The sequence below is a fragment of the Miscanthus floridulus genome, chromosome 7 (genome assembly GCF_019320115.1).
Source record: "Miscanthus floridulus cultivar M001 chromosome 7, ASM1932011v1, whole genome shotgun sequence".
Classification (NCBI taxonomy): domain Eukaryota; kingdom Viridiplantae; phylum Streptophyta; class Magnoliopsida; order Poales; family Poaceae; genus Miscanthus; species Miscanthus floridulus.
The window spans coordinates 76,733,056-76,748,141 of record NC_089586.1 but is presented as its reverse complement, the minus strand read 5'-3'; the positions used below and the strand labels follow the sequence as shown (position 1 = coordinate 76,748,141).

The following is a 15,086-nucleotide window of genomic DNA, read 5'->3' as shown; positions in this document are numbered from 1 at the left end:
CGGCCATGGTCAGCGGGGGGCAGCCAGCCCAAGCCATACCTTTTGGTTCGTTCCACGTACAGACCAACACCGACCAGGTAGTAGCTATAGACTGATACCAAACTAATTAAACCCAACCCAGCATAGCCACTTCTTTTTTTTTAGGTCAACTAGGGGGGTCAAACTGATCCACACCTGATTTTCATTCCACGGATGCCGGCAGAACCGGTGGGTGGAAGAGGCCAAGCCCTCCAAAGTACAATTAAGATCAGAAGTACATGACATAGAGGGAGAGAAAGGAACAACACCACCAACAAAAGCATAACAAACAACTAACGACATGGTTCAGCTACAGGCCTATCCTACATCTTGAGCTAGTGCGAACACCATGTTTCTGACCTGTGCCACCACCAAGAGCAAACTCTGAAGATATCTAATTCACAAGCAGGTGTAAGCGAACCAGCTCCAACAGACGACAGCCAAGAGGCTGTAAGACATTGATTGAGAACAAACCAGCGGTAACCGTGAGTTGCATCGCCTATGAGAACATCCAAGTCCCAACCGATGACCACCAACGCCATTTGGGGGGGAGGAAGCCTCGAAGGGGGAGGACAACCAGGAGGAGAACGAGGAGATCCAGAGAAGAGATCCAGGTCCCCGCAGCCTAGCACACGATGAGATGAAGCACTCAAATGAACTAGAGAACGACCGAGCAAGCCATTGACGGCGAGCACCTGACAGCAAGTAGTGTGCGCAGCGGCCAAGGGGTAGGAGGGTACGTAGTCAGACCAATAACAAGATGGAGAGGGAGAGCAACCACAGAGAGCACAGGGAAGTGAGGAGAAAACCAGGGAGAGTACAAGGACACTCCGGGCGTGGACAAGAGCAGGTGTGCTTGTATCGATGCCTTTAAGAAGGGGAGTGACGTCCGCGGATGCCACCATCGATGGTCGAAACACCGGGCTCGGAAGGGCTTTCGCCCCGAGACCTGGGCAGCGGATGCAGCAAGCTCGAAAGGCTTTCGTGATAGCAGGAATCGAATTCGTCAACACCTCTAGGGAGGGATATGACAGCAAACTGCGCCATCGTCGATGGCCTAGAGCAGCAACAAGGCAGGAGTTTTCACCTGATTCCATATGCTTGCGGAAGCCAGCACAGAGTGCAACACGGCAAGCCGAGCTTGCCGACGAGTCACTGTGCCGGAGCCTTGTAGCCGTCAACCACACAGTGCACGACGTCCCGATCTTCCACCACTGACGCGGATGAAGCACACATGGCTGTGTGGAGGAGGGGGGGGGGGTGTTTCTACAGTTAAAAGGTGGGGGGCTATATCGACGCCTCCAATGCGGTGAACGGCGCCGGATGGCGTTGCCGTCAATCACACAGCTCGTGCACGGCTTTCGCCTACGCTCCCCAAACCCATCTCAGAGCCAAGAGGACGCTCAGACGCCGCTGACCTCAACTGGGCATGGAGAGGACGCAGCGGACGAGCGGTGATAGGCGCTGACGCCGCCACTGTCGTGGGTGCCTGCCGACAGCACCACCCAGAGTGATACACTGAAGAACCACGGCAGCGCGTTGGTGCTGTCGACGCACAAGAACGCGGCGTCGGGGGCGGCCGGGCACGAGGAGTCGGGCCGCTCGTGCCTAAGTCCAGCGGCCTGAAGCAGATGCCGTCCACACCGCGCCAGCAGATACGCCAGCGTCGCGGTCGGGAACACCGAAGAACTCAGCGGGCCACTTCTTTTTTAACTTAGCCGGTTAGCCCCAGACAAATGAATTTAATTAATTGGTAGTTAATCCATGGAACGCCCTCAAGAATTCATACGCACTAATTTACTGCTGGAAAAAAAATAAATCAACAGCGTCGTATGATCTACTCTTCTTTTTTTCTTCGATGCGAGCCACGTGTTTTTAGGTAGTCTCGCCTCTTTTTTTTTTTTTTTTTTTTTGATAATGGATGTTCACTGCTGTGAACACGTGGACGAAAAAGTATATTTAAGATATAAAAATGGATGCAAAATTGTATCAACAGGAGTTGCAAAGTGAAAACAGACGGACCGAGAGGTAAGTTATGGCAGCTGAGATTAAATTTTTTTGCAGATTATAATCGATTAAATAAATTCTTGTTTTAACGCACGCCACCGCACCAACCCATTACAATTACAATAAAATACTGTGACCACACGCATCGCCGCGGGTTGACTTCTTCGCTTCCCCTTCCCCCTTCGCCTCACCTATAAAATGAGCCTTCCATCGCTCTTCCGCTTCCTTCCATTCGTTAATTCGACTCCCAGCAAACAACATCGATCATCTCAACTGATCGTTACCGTCAACCTCTCTGCGATCCGATCACACGCACAAGCAGCAAGCAGCAAGCAGCGACCACACCCCGCAGCATGGAGGTCTCGTCGTCCTCGGCGGCGGAGGTCCCCCACTATTTCCTCTGCCCGATCTCGCTGGAGGTCATGCGCGACCCGGTCACGCTCGCCACCGGCATCACCTACGACCGCGCCAGCATCGAGAGCTGGCTCTTCACCGACGGCCACGGCACCTGCCCCGTCACGCGCCGCGCGCTGTCGCCCGCCGAGATGGACGCCACGCCCAACCACACGCTGCGCCGCCTCATCCAGGCCTGGTGCGCCGCGCACCAGGTCGAGCGCTTCCCCACGCCGCGCCCGCCGCTCGACTCGTGTCGCGTCGCCGCGCTCCTCGACCAGGGCCGGCACGGCGGGGACCGCCAGGGGGCCACCGCGCTCAGGGAGATCAAGGCCGTCGTCGCCGAGAGCGAGCGCAACAGGCGCTGCGTCGAGGCCACGCCGGGCGCCGTCGACTTCCTCGCCTCGCTCGTCGCCAAGCACTCCTCCACGTCTAACGACTCTTCATCCAAGCGTGCCAGCGGCCAGCAAGACGCCGCCGCCGACGACTTCGTGCTGGATTCTCCGACCTCCACGAGCTCGCCGGCGGAGGACGCGCTCGGCGTCCTCTACTCGCTCAAGCCCTCTGAGCGGAGCCTTGCCCAGATCATGGAACGGGACGGAGACTTCCTCGACGCGCTGGCGTCCGTCCTGCGCCGCCCGAGCTACCGGTCGCGCGCCTACGGCATCCTTCTCCTCAAGGCGATGACGGCGGTCTTGACGCCGGCGCGGCTCATGACGGTGAGCGCCGGCCTGGTGCAGGAGGTGGTGCGCGTGGTCTCGGACCGGGTGTCCTCCAAGGTTGTCCGGGCGGCGCTGCACGTGCTGTGCCGCCTCTGCCCGTGGGGCCGGAACCGCGTGAAGGCCGTCGAGGCCGGCGCCGTGGCCGCGCTGGTCGAGCTGCTCCTCGACGACGGCGGCCGCCGCGTCTCCGAGCTAGCCGTCGTGGCCATCGATCACCTCTGCGGCTGCGCGGAGGGACGGTCGGAGCTGGTCGCGCACCCGGCGGGGCTGGCCGTCGTGTCCAAGAAGGTCATGCGGGTGTCCGTAGTCGCCACCGAGAGCGCCGTGCGCGCGCTCCACGCCGTGGCCAAGCACTCGCCGACGCCCTCGGTGCTGCAGGAGATGCTCGCCGTCGGTGTGGTGGCAAAACTGCTGATGGTGCTGCAGGTCAATGCCGGCGAGAGGGCCGGTCTCAGGGCAAAGGAGATGCTAAAGACACACGCTAGGGTTTGGAAGGACTCGCCATGCCTCCAAACATACCTGAGGGATTCTTACCCTTGCTAGCTGATAGCCTGATACACAATATACTATATATCATGTACATTACATTGACATTTGTATCCAAAAGGACCACACATTTTGATTCTCCTTTTAAGTTTGTTGCTAAATCATTTTAGTTGGTACATGTACAAATTCTTTCATATTTCAAAAAAGAAGAAGAATGTAACGTCCTTTAGAGAGACATTATACTCTCCAAAGTAGAAAATGTATCTATTGTTCTTTGTAGGTCCTTTAGATTGTGTACATTTGAAATAAATCAAAAGCTGTACATTCTTGATTCAATTTTCATTTTATGTGTTAATTGTATAATATTAGTTCTAGCTATTTTGCAACTATGTCAGGCATTTTAGTAGTAGGCAATAAATCCGTCGACATCGAGACGTCTATGGTAATTTCATCAATTTCAGGATGCCCTGGCTTGGTCTCTCTAGGGTTGTACGTATATATGTGTCTTCGCATATACCAAGATTTGCACAAAAAAAACATGAGAAAGATGGGCATTATATCATATCAGGTCGAAATTATGTTATCCCATTGGTTATACTTAACCGAAATTAGTTTTGATATTTACTTAGAATTTTATCTTAATTAGAATTGAAGCTTTAGTCCTTTCTGAAATTTGTGAACAAACATTATGTGTAAATGGTTCAACAGCAATACTATCTCCATTCCAAATTTATAAAATATTTTGGCTTTTCTAGATTCATGACTTTTGTTATGCACTTTCAGGTCTATTTCACCCGTACTTTTTTTTTGGAGGCTGCTACCTGTATCTACACAACACGTACTCAGATCGATTCGGTGGCAGGATCCTGCTGCCATTGATCAGTAAGCGCCAACAATATTAAATTATTCGAGTTTATGACAGTTTGATTTGCTATTGCTTTCGTTTGATGGCTGCAAAATACCACCTGAATGACAAAGGTGCACGTTTCACTTGATTTCTCTCGCAGCCATTGTCGTCGCTTCTAGATGACTTTAAGCAGCTAGCTGCACACACACACACCGTAGCAAGACATCAGAGCATGCATAGATCATTTTAGCTACCATATAAGACTGTTTTTTAAGGGAAAATGAATACAAGTCACACATGCTTGGCTCAATTGTGGATCAACCGAACATGCATGACTTTTCCTCAGGGAGAGAGAGGAAACAGCAGCGCTGAATGCCTCAATGACTCAATCTATCAGCTGCTCCCTGCTCCCATCCCTTTCTCTAGTTTCCCTGGAAAATAGATTGCAAATGGGCTGAAACATATTGTACATGGGCTGAAAACAGGCTAAAAATGGTAATCGTCGATGTTGGGCTATTATTAAATGGGCCGGGATGCCACGTCATCATCCATGTAATCGTCCACGTAAGCATCCATGATGACGTGGCAATGCATCCGTGACGATTATTTTCCGTCATTGGAATTGGGCTTGGGCTAGGCTAGCTAGGCTTCGGGTTCTATTGTGATGGTTCAAGATCGTCACCGATTCCGTTAATCTGTGACGGTTTTCGGTAAACCGTTATGGGAGTTAATCCATGACGCTCAATCCATGACGATATCTAAAATCATCACAAAGGCTGCATAGTGACGATTTTTTGTTGATCCGTGACGAAAAATTTTCATCACGGATTTACAGGTTTCTTGTAGTGAAATTTACAAGTTTGTCAGAAATGAAACAGCACAGCTGAACGCCTCAATCTGATTGTCTAAAAAAAAACAGAATGAAAGATATGCCTGTCTACATGTATGTGAAAATCGCACGTCAGATGCCATGCCATGCATGTTCTCCCGGCTGAACGAGGTGCTAGTCTCTGCAAGTTCAACATTCATATGATGCACAGGTTACGAATAAATCAAACTTGATTGAAGATGCTGCAAGCGACACAATTAGCTAATTGGTTCAAATTTCAAAACAAGGACCCATTAAAACCAGAAATTAATTGGGACCAACTAGTGGAGAGGCATAGAAACAATAGTCAAATGCTTATCCATGTTATTACAGCCCACAGTTAATTTATGCTCGCAACGATGATAGATTGTAGCTAGACTAGAGAAGACAATTCAGTCCACAGAATCTTCAACTAGTCAATTCTGCTGTATAAATTTCATTGAAGCTAGCATGTTGACAGTGGTCCTTAGTTACCAGCTTATGATGATTTGTTGTGAGGAAAATATTGTTCGTTCGCTGAAAAGTACTGTTGTAGTAGTGGTAAAGAACTGGATTGACTACTCGCTATTCAACTTTGATGTTCAATCGTAACCTCCCTGCATATTGCAACTCTGCTACAATATACAAACATGCAGAGACACATACATACGCGAATTTTTTTAATTTTTAACCCTCTTTTTAAACTATTTCCAATTTTGACATTGTTTTTTTTTGGAACTAATACTTTTGGCCACGACTAATGTCATGGCACGGTAGAACCACGCAGTCGCGTCGTGCATGGTGGTGCGGTGAGGCAGCCACCGTGGCAGCGACCCGGGCCGCTGACCTCTGACGTGGCGGGCGCTGTCGCGCCGCATATCAGAGTGCGGCAAGGCCCAGTATAGGCCCGCGACGCGGCCTTCCTCTTCCCACTCTCTCCATTCCTTTCCTCTTTGTCCTCTGTTTCACGCACCGCCACCCCTACGTCCTTGTCGCCTCCAGGCGGCCATCGCGCTCACCCCCGTCCCCTTCCTTGGGCCCTCCACCACCGGCCGTGCCTCCATCCCTCCCTCTCTCTCCCCATTCCCCTGCTCGGAGGGTGGGGTCATCCCCTTAGTTGCCCGCGCCCCCTCCCTTGCTGGTCATCCATATAGGCACTGCTGACACCGGCTGGGCCACCGGTGGCCCTCTCTGTCGTCTGGGTTGACCTCTAGAAAGCCCCCCCCCCCGTCATTGCCAAGGTATTTCCCCCTGCAAGACCCTCAATTTCATGATATTGGTGATTAATTTTTGAAACAACTAATTAGTGTTAGTGATTTAGTGTAGTTAGGTTTTAGGATTTAGGTTGTATGTTGTAGTGTAGTTATGGTTTAGTGTTTGGTTAGGTAGTTAGGGTTTAGGTTTTTGTTAGTTAGGATTTTGGGTTTAGTGTTTGGTTAGGTAGTTAGGGTTTAGTTAGTTTGTAGTAGTAATGGTAGTTAGTATATATAGTATTTTTGTAGTGTTGGTACTTAGTTGTACGTGATACGACGATTTCGATGACTTGATGAAGTTTCATCAAATGCTTTTGTAGATGGATTATTGTGTCCGAGTTTTTTTATGGGGGAAGTGTCAGGAAAGAGTATGTTTGAGGATATGACCGAAGAATTGGAATGATTTGATGAACCTCCTAGCTTCAGTGAGCTTTGTGTCCATTTGAATGGAAAGTTTGGTGGTGATTTCACATTGAAGGGGAGGTTTGATAGTGGGAAGACTAGGGCACATTACGTCCTGATGCCCTTGCGTGACCATGCTCAGTGGTTCCGCTACAATAGGGTAATCCAAGGTTTCAATGTTGCCATGGCTGAGGTGGTGATCATGGAGAATGGGTACAGGATGCCGGGTCTCCATGATGGGCCATCATCCTTCAACGGTGTTGGAGGCAATCAATAAGAATGGGGGGGGTCCATGTGGAATCAACTACGGGTAATATGAATTTCAACGGTCAGTTCACGCAGGTGCATCTTGTATCCTCTCCAATGGCAGTCGATGATTCTAGGTGGTTCTTAGTAGGCCTTATAAGCAATGATTTCGATGTGAACGAGTTCTAGCGGGAAGAGGAGGAGCAGGACGAGGAGGATAGGCTCAGTGATGAGGTTAGCAGTGATTCAGAGGATTCAGACGATGAGCAAGGAGGTAGAGATGATATACCAATACCGGTTCATGCTATGCAAGTACCATTACCAACTAAAGTACTTCATGCTATGCCAGTTTAGGGAGGACTAGTCATAGATGTTCCAGAGAAAGCTACCCCATATGAGTCATGGGTTGGACTTAGCGAAGCACTGCCGTATGTTCCACCAGAGCCTTACACAGCGACAGAGCTGATGCAACTGAGGTCGATGAACGTACCTTTTAGTGGTGTTCTGAACTATAGGGATGTCCGCATGACACATATGGTAGTTTGTCACACCAGGCTACAGATGTGTAGGAAATCGCTGTACGACCATGAGGATCAAACTGTTCTTTTAGGACTATGTAGTCTTTTACCATAGGCCATACACCATCACTCATTCTGACAAGGAGTTGAGGTACCACTTGATATGCAAGGCAGGTTGTATGTGGAGGTTAAATGCACGGAAGAGAGAGAGAGAGTGATGGCAACTGGAGGATAACAAAAGTGGTCCAACCGCACACTTGCCTATCAAATAAGGGCAAGGAAAATCATCATCCACTCACTGCACGTTACCGTGCCTGCCATATATTGGAACCCGTTGATGACAATAATGACATTTCAGTGTCTTCCTTGATTCAATCCATATATGAATTTGTAAAGTATGACATCAAGTACGGAAAGGTTTGGCGTGTGTTAGTATTTATTAACGCAAATAGATTATGAAGGATTCCGCAAGCGCATAGAATACCATTGTAGCATTTTACCAGGAGTATTCCAGGTATCGTTATTTATATTTTACCATAGGGGAACAATGGAGTAAGGATTTATTGAGTAATAAAGGAATATCTATCAGTCAACATACTAGCATAGCTAGAGCAAGGGGTAAATGTAATGATAGGAATTTATGTATATTGACACTCTGGGGATAGATCACTAAGATAATATAAACTAGTTAACTCAGAAGAACAAAGGGTAAGGTAGATTCTTGTGATATTCTTATTACAGGATCAAAAAATATATATACCCGACTATAGCTAAGACTAACTCTACTCTTGTGCACTTCGGGACGCTGCTTAGACGGTAGAGCACAGCAAAGGATAGCTCTACTAACGTGACTACGATCCTACAATTTAAGAACCTGCTCATATGGGGTGGACTACAAAGGATAGACGGGGTTGTCACCTCTCGCTGCTACCACACGGCCAGGGAATAGGGTGTACTCATAGGCAGATCATCGTATAAGCACCATGCTTACACAAGACTCGGCTACTTAGCCTAATCAGTAAATTAGTAAGCTAAGCGCTCTGTGAACCCGCACATAAAAGTAATGATAACCTTAACTAAGCAAGATATATATTCAAAGTAAGTATAGCCTTGTAGATAAGAATATGATAAATTGATAGTAAGTCTTACAAGATGTAGAAGTGAAGATACAAGGCTTTGTCGAGCCTCCAAGACTAGATCCAGAACTTAAGCATGAGCCCAACTCGACCCTCACTCCAGAGCTACTAATCTACTACACTAGAGAGTTCTAGACCTAATCCTCCTGGTGTGTGTTGATCCGAATGAGAGATATGATTTAGGGTTTCAGGATGCCTCTAGATATAGGGGGTAACATCAATTTTGGACCCTCAGATCAAACTGACTTAAATCAACGGTGTAGATGTGATCCTTAAGGCGGTGGAGAACCGATGTAGCGAGGAGGGGCTAACATGTGGGGCCCACAGGCCGGCCAGCATGCAGGTGGGGTCGGTCGGCCTCACATGTCAACCTCTCGTGCTCTATCACAATGGGTTGCCTTCTAGATTGTTCCAGAGTCTTCCCAAGTCGGTTTCATCTCTAATAAACGTGATTTGCTTTGATGAATAGGTCCTCCTTGATGGTTTTCTAATTAAATCCTCCAGCAAACACTGATTCACCAGAACTCAAGGAATTAATTAGTTTAAACCCCTAGACCTATGTTTGGTGATGCAATTAAGTACATATGCAGAATATGTTAACGGTTTATGATTGATGTTAATGACCGTCAACAAGCTCCCCACACTTAACCTTTGCTAGTCCCTAAGCAAAGATAAACTTGAACAATGGATTATGAGTTGTTACAATGCTTTCACGCCTCAAAAGTACACATGTGTTCAATCAAATTCTCCTCTGGATTAGAATAAACTGATCTGACTTTTAAACTTACCCATATTACCTTCAACCATGGGGCTTCTTAGCCTTCTCTTGGATCTTAAGTAATTGAAAGACAGAACGGTCAAGTTAAGCACTGTCTCAAGTTCTTGGTTCCACCACTGTTTCTGAGTTTTTGTAAGTTTTTCAAATAAAACTCAGAGATTCCATTGTATGACACTCTCAAATCTCTCAATATATGTGGTATTTGTGAATCCTCACCAAGGCATAAAATGATGTTGTGCCTTATCTCATCCTACCACTAAAGCTTATGTGGAGTTCATAGAGTGTCAAAATTGAAAATAGTTTTAAAAAGCGTCAAAAATAAAAAAAATCAGGTATGCTTCCTCAATGGAACCACATGTATGATGTATCCAGTATCCCGGCAGGCGGTGGGTCAAACAGGTCAAATCAAATAAAAGTTTCGATACCACAAAACCATCATAGGATTATGGACACACATCGCATGAGTGCATGCTGCAAGGGTCACATGAACAGATAAGATATGCATGTACAGGGAAGGGGGGCCACACACACCCCAACATCCCTATTGCCCCACTATATAACCCCTTAATTAGCTAATAAAATTACTAATTAGTGTTGTACTTATTTATCATCTCTTCTTTGTGTTAGTCTTTATTGATATCCATGTGATTTATGTCTAATATTTATGTTATCTTCTCCCTCTATGTTGTTCTTATTATTATTGTTATAGTTTTTCATATACAACATCTTAGTTGATCTTCATAATATATGGCCAATTAGCTAGTTACAACGTTAGTCAGTGTTTTATCTTTCCCCTCTCTTTTATTCTAAATATTACAATGATTTTGTTCTATGAATTAGATTAATTGGGTAGAGATTAGAGACTTAGGGCTATTTAATTCTTTTTCTTTCGCTATATGTCGGGTTCATAAACCTAGGGTTACTCGCAGACCGGCTTCCCAACAAAGGCTCGGCCCAAGCAGACAACGCGTAACTCATAGGTCGGCCGAAGTACCTAAACGATAGGCCAGAGGGGCGATCCAATCTCTGACCGGAAAGCCTGGCCGAGGAGGAATGGCACCCGCTTCTGACTCCAACCCACCTCTTTGACCGGAGCGCTTGCTTTGGTCTCCAGCCTGCCTCTAGATGGCCTCTCCGATCAAAAGGCCTAGCCAAACACCGCTTCCGACTCCAACCTGTGTCTCCAACTAGGGATGCACCAAACCCCTGCTCACTGCTCTTCTCTAACTAGCGCAATCAGAGCCGACTAGGACCAACCGATCGGGGACGCCAGCTCGATAAGGACCAGGAAATGGACAGAGAAAGTAAGGCAGGGTGCACAAAGTCAAACCATAATACCGGGGACCGTACCCTGTACACCTATAGAAATAGTACTCTATGACCTCCCTGGCATGATAGAACCCAAGCAGTGTTGTAGGCGCTGACATTTTCCCCTACAGTATTGTGGGCTCCATTAACTCCCATACGGTAAGGCTCCCCCCACATGTCTCTGGGCATCGACAGTGTTGTGGGCGCCGACATTTACTATACTAGGCTAACATGGTAAAACCCCTTGCATGCCTCCAGGTACCAACAGTGTGGCAGGCACCGACGACAGCCATACCCAAAGAAGACAACACAACATCCCACGTGCATCTGACATTCAATAGTATTGTGGCCACCTACCATCATCTTGTACCCGCCGGCGTGGGCAACAAGGCTCAATAGCATACGTACTCTCTCCTTCTCACTTGTAAGGCCATCCCCTTCATCTATAAAAGAGGATGCGCTATCTTCCAGCAGGTAGATTCATTCGATCGATTAGTTCACTAGTCCACAACAACAGAACCTCTAGGTTCAAACCACGAGCACACGCTCAAACACTTAGCACATAGCGGGGCTCCGGTCACTTTTGGCTCCTCTGACCAGAGTTCGACCGGACCTCTTGTACCCTACATCTTTCTCCTTATTTGTAACCCCACTGCAAACTTCGAACACCTAGGCTTAGGAATAAAGTCACCGACCGACTCAAACTGGACGTAGGGCATGTTGTCTGAACCAGTATAAATCCTATGTCATTGAGTGCTAGGCCACCTCCGATCACAATATATGGAAAAACTACAGTTAGCGCTGTCCGTGGGGAAGACGGTGTATGTTCAACACTTTTTGGTCATCGGATGGCCCACTTTTCTGCCACCTTTGCCATGGCAGGCTCAAGCGATATGACTCGCTTTGGCTCACTGGAGTTTCCCACACTCCCACCTATTGGGATGTGGGTTCCACCCGTCTTCGAGCTGTCCTAGGCCTTCCTCTTTGGAAGCCTAGACTTCTTCATCGATCGGCTCGGCATACTACACCTCTGTGAGGAGGCACTCGTTCTGGCGCCCGTCGGAGGGGCACCCTCCATCGGCTCTGGGGCGCACGACGACTTCAATGATGAGGAACCTGTGCTTTATTCCGAGCAAACTCTCTGCTTAAATACCGCTATGAGTAATGTGCATGCTGTTATTTACTTGCTATTCTCTATCTTCCATTGATTATCCAACGGGACCCCGTTGTCCTGCCCACGACTGCCATCCGACCGGTTCCCCTACGGCCATGCATCCCCCATGGACGTGTATGCTCGGGGGCTCCAAAGGATGCTGGCATCGCCCCCTCTCATGTCTGAATTCATGGGGATGGTGAGCTATGCCCCACCTATTTTCTCGACCATATGGATGACGATGTTGAGAGTGACAGCTCCAGCATCGGCGATGTGGCGCCTAGCCACCGTCCATCCTAGGAGTGCGCTATGGCGGATGCTCTGAGACAGCCATCGGTGGTAATGGAGTCCTTGCAGACTCACACCCCTCCAGACCCTCGTGCGGAGACCCCTGTGCTCACATGGGAGCACGGCGAGGAGCTACAACAACAGTGGCTGAACCAGCCACCGACTGCTCCAGCGCGCTCGGCGCACCACAATGCGCCCCGTGCGCATAAACCAGCAAGCGGCGCTCGGGGTCACGCCCATTGCATTCAGCACAACACCATGGACGGGGGGAACGATCCCCCATAGTTCGCTCGGGCCAATAAGAACATCATCGTTGCGGCAATGCTTCTACGCGGCCTTCCTAAACCGAACGACCCCTAGGAACAGGCGATCTACCGGAACCTTCGGGCACTGGTGGAGAACACTACTGTTCAACAGGAGGAGAGCTCCGCATCGCGACACTGACTCGCAGCCTCTCTCCCTACCAGGGGAGTGGGGACACACATGACAAATCGCTCAACCCGCTCACTATTACGGCCACCGAGCATGGAACAGGAGGCCACATCTGTGCCTCATCTTACAAGAGTGGCTCGGGTCGAACCAAGATGCTCATAGCATCATTAGCAACCGGAGTCCCAGCCCAGAAGGCCCAGGACCATGGGCCTTTGTCCGACGCATCTAGAGAGCGCCGCTCCCGCCGTGCTCCAACGGAGGCCGAGGCAAAGGCAAAGTCAAGCACTAGGATTAGGACGAGGGCCCCTCCATGCAAAGGGTGATAAAGAATAGAAAATATCACCGCCGACCGGCCAACTCCGCATTCGTCGCCATGGCTGATCACACGGGCAAGTAGCCCCAACAGGACCTTCCGGGCCACTTCAACAAGCTCATGGAGAGCCCATGCACCAACCACGCCTACCCCGTCAAACACCTCTACAAGGACTACGAGCTCCTCAAGAACCTTCTGCGATAGGCTGGCGGGCCAAAGGAAGAAAAAGGTGAAGAAGCAGCGGCCAAGAAAGGGGGCGTAGCGGGCAAGGATCCGGATGACTGAAGGTCAAGGTGATCTAGCCAGATGCCTACCAATTGAAGGATGACAACGACAACATTCTCACCAACACTTGGAAAAGCTATGTCATTTTCTTCCCCTAAAATTCAGTCTTGCCATTGTTTACTTAACGTTTGCTCCTATAAAAGCGCCTCGACCTGAACACTTTCGGCCTAGGTCGCTCGGAGGCTCCACAAGGGTGCACTACTACCTCTCTTTTCATTTACTGTCACATGGTAAAACTCCTTCCTACCAGAACAAAAGGGTAGTTCATTCCTTTAAATTACCTTATGTAGCTTTGCTTTAAAATATTCCGACCGATCGCACCTCGCCTCTACCTACGGTTATGAGCAGTTGAGCCTCGCGGGCCATGCCTGGGCTCCTAAGGTTGCAGCCTATGGGACAAATGGGCAAGTACAAAAAAGAAAGAATAGAAAACAAAATTATGCTAAGGTAAAACTAAGGAACGAATGGGACAAGCTTCCCCAAACGGAGTGACTCCATCACAAAAAAACAAAACCGATCGTAGTCATTGAGTACACAAGAACATTTACACGGGGGCTCCCCCACGAACTTAACTTTTTACAACTACTAAACTACTTATACTTTACAAGCTATTGGGGCTACCCGGCGGCATCTGTTGTCGGTGCGATCAGCGAAGGCACGAGCTGCTCACTCCCCAGCTGGACGACATTTGGCTCGGTTGAAGGTGGGGCGATGTCCACTTCTGACCCAGGCTCCACGCCATCCACATGCTGGGCGATGTCCTCCTGATGCATGCTTCTAGCCATGTCCACACGACAAACATCCATTACCCACTGCACGGAGACTTGCTCGGCAAACAACCTTGCGTGTGGCAACAAGCTCTCCCCAAGCGACTGGATGTCCTCCGTGCTACAGACATCGGCATACCCACTATAGATGGTGGCAAAGTCTAGGTTTGGGTGGTACATCGCCACCGAAATCAACACCCCTGACACTCCATAGAATAGCCCATGGGTAATGAGGGTCCGTTCCTCATCTAGAACCTCCGCTAGCTGGATGGCGGGCGCGCTGGTACTTGGCGCTGACCCAAAGACCTTCGAGATGACGAGCTGGGCAACATTGTGGATCTGGTCAAGTTCCCCCTTGAGAGCACGTCGCTCCTCAAGGGACTTGGCCAGTGCCTCTGCATTCTGGCCAAACATCGCCTTAGCCGTCTCCAGGTCCCGCTCCAACGACTCCACCTTTCCGCCCAGTTTTGGAAGAAGGGTGACAAGCTCAGAAACAAGCTAAAAGAAGAAACCAACATGATGAAAAATACTAAAGGTACGTACCTAGGACTCACGGTGGGCGGACTCCTGCTAACGCTCAAGCTCGGCCATCCGAACATGCTCCATCCGAAGGAAACAAGACTTGTGAGATGACATCACCTGCAGACCCTATGAAAACGAGAAGCAAGCATGCTGAGGCAACCAACAAGAGACTAAGAGGTCAAGGACAAGCATGGAAAACTCACCTCCATGGCAAGCTATAGGTCGACCTTGACCAACTGCTGAACGGACTTAACCCGCTCCTAGGCATCCTCAAGCTTCACCGATAGTTTGGCGAGATCGGACTCCATGGTGAGTCCTCTCCCCCCTAGGATGTCCTAGAGCTGACACTCCTAGGAATCCCAAAG

At 49.0% G+C, this 15,086-nt stretch overlaps 1 protein-coding gene across 1 annotated transcript; it reads left to right on the top strand.

The window, feature by feature from the left end:
* The first annotated feature begins 2,270 nt into the window (after positions 1–2,270).
* On the top strand, positions 2,271–3,911 carry LOC136463498 (E3 ubiquitin-protein ligase PUB23-like). The gene has a single exon (XM_066462493.1). The coding sequence runs from the start codon at positions 2,379–2,381 to the stop codon at positions 3,681–3,683; it is 1,305 nt and encodes a 434-aa protein (XP_066318590.1). The 5' UTR covers positions 2,271–2,378; the 3' UTR covers positions 3,684–3,911.
* The last annotated feature ends 11,175 nt before the right edge of the window (positions 3,912–15,086 follow it).

What these genes read in the sequence shown, in the direction of transcription:
- LOC136463498 (XM_066462493.1), top strand. Translation starts at nt 2,379, where the DNA reads ATGGAGGTCTCGTCGTCCTCGGCGGCGGAGGTCCCCCACTATTTCCTC.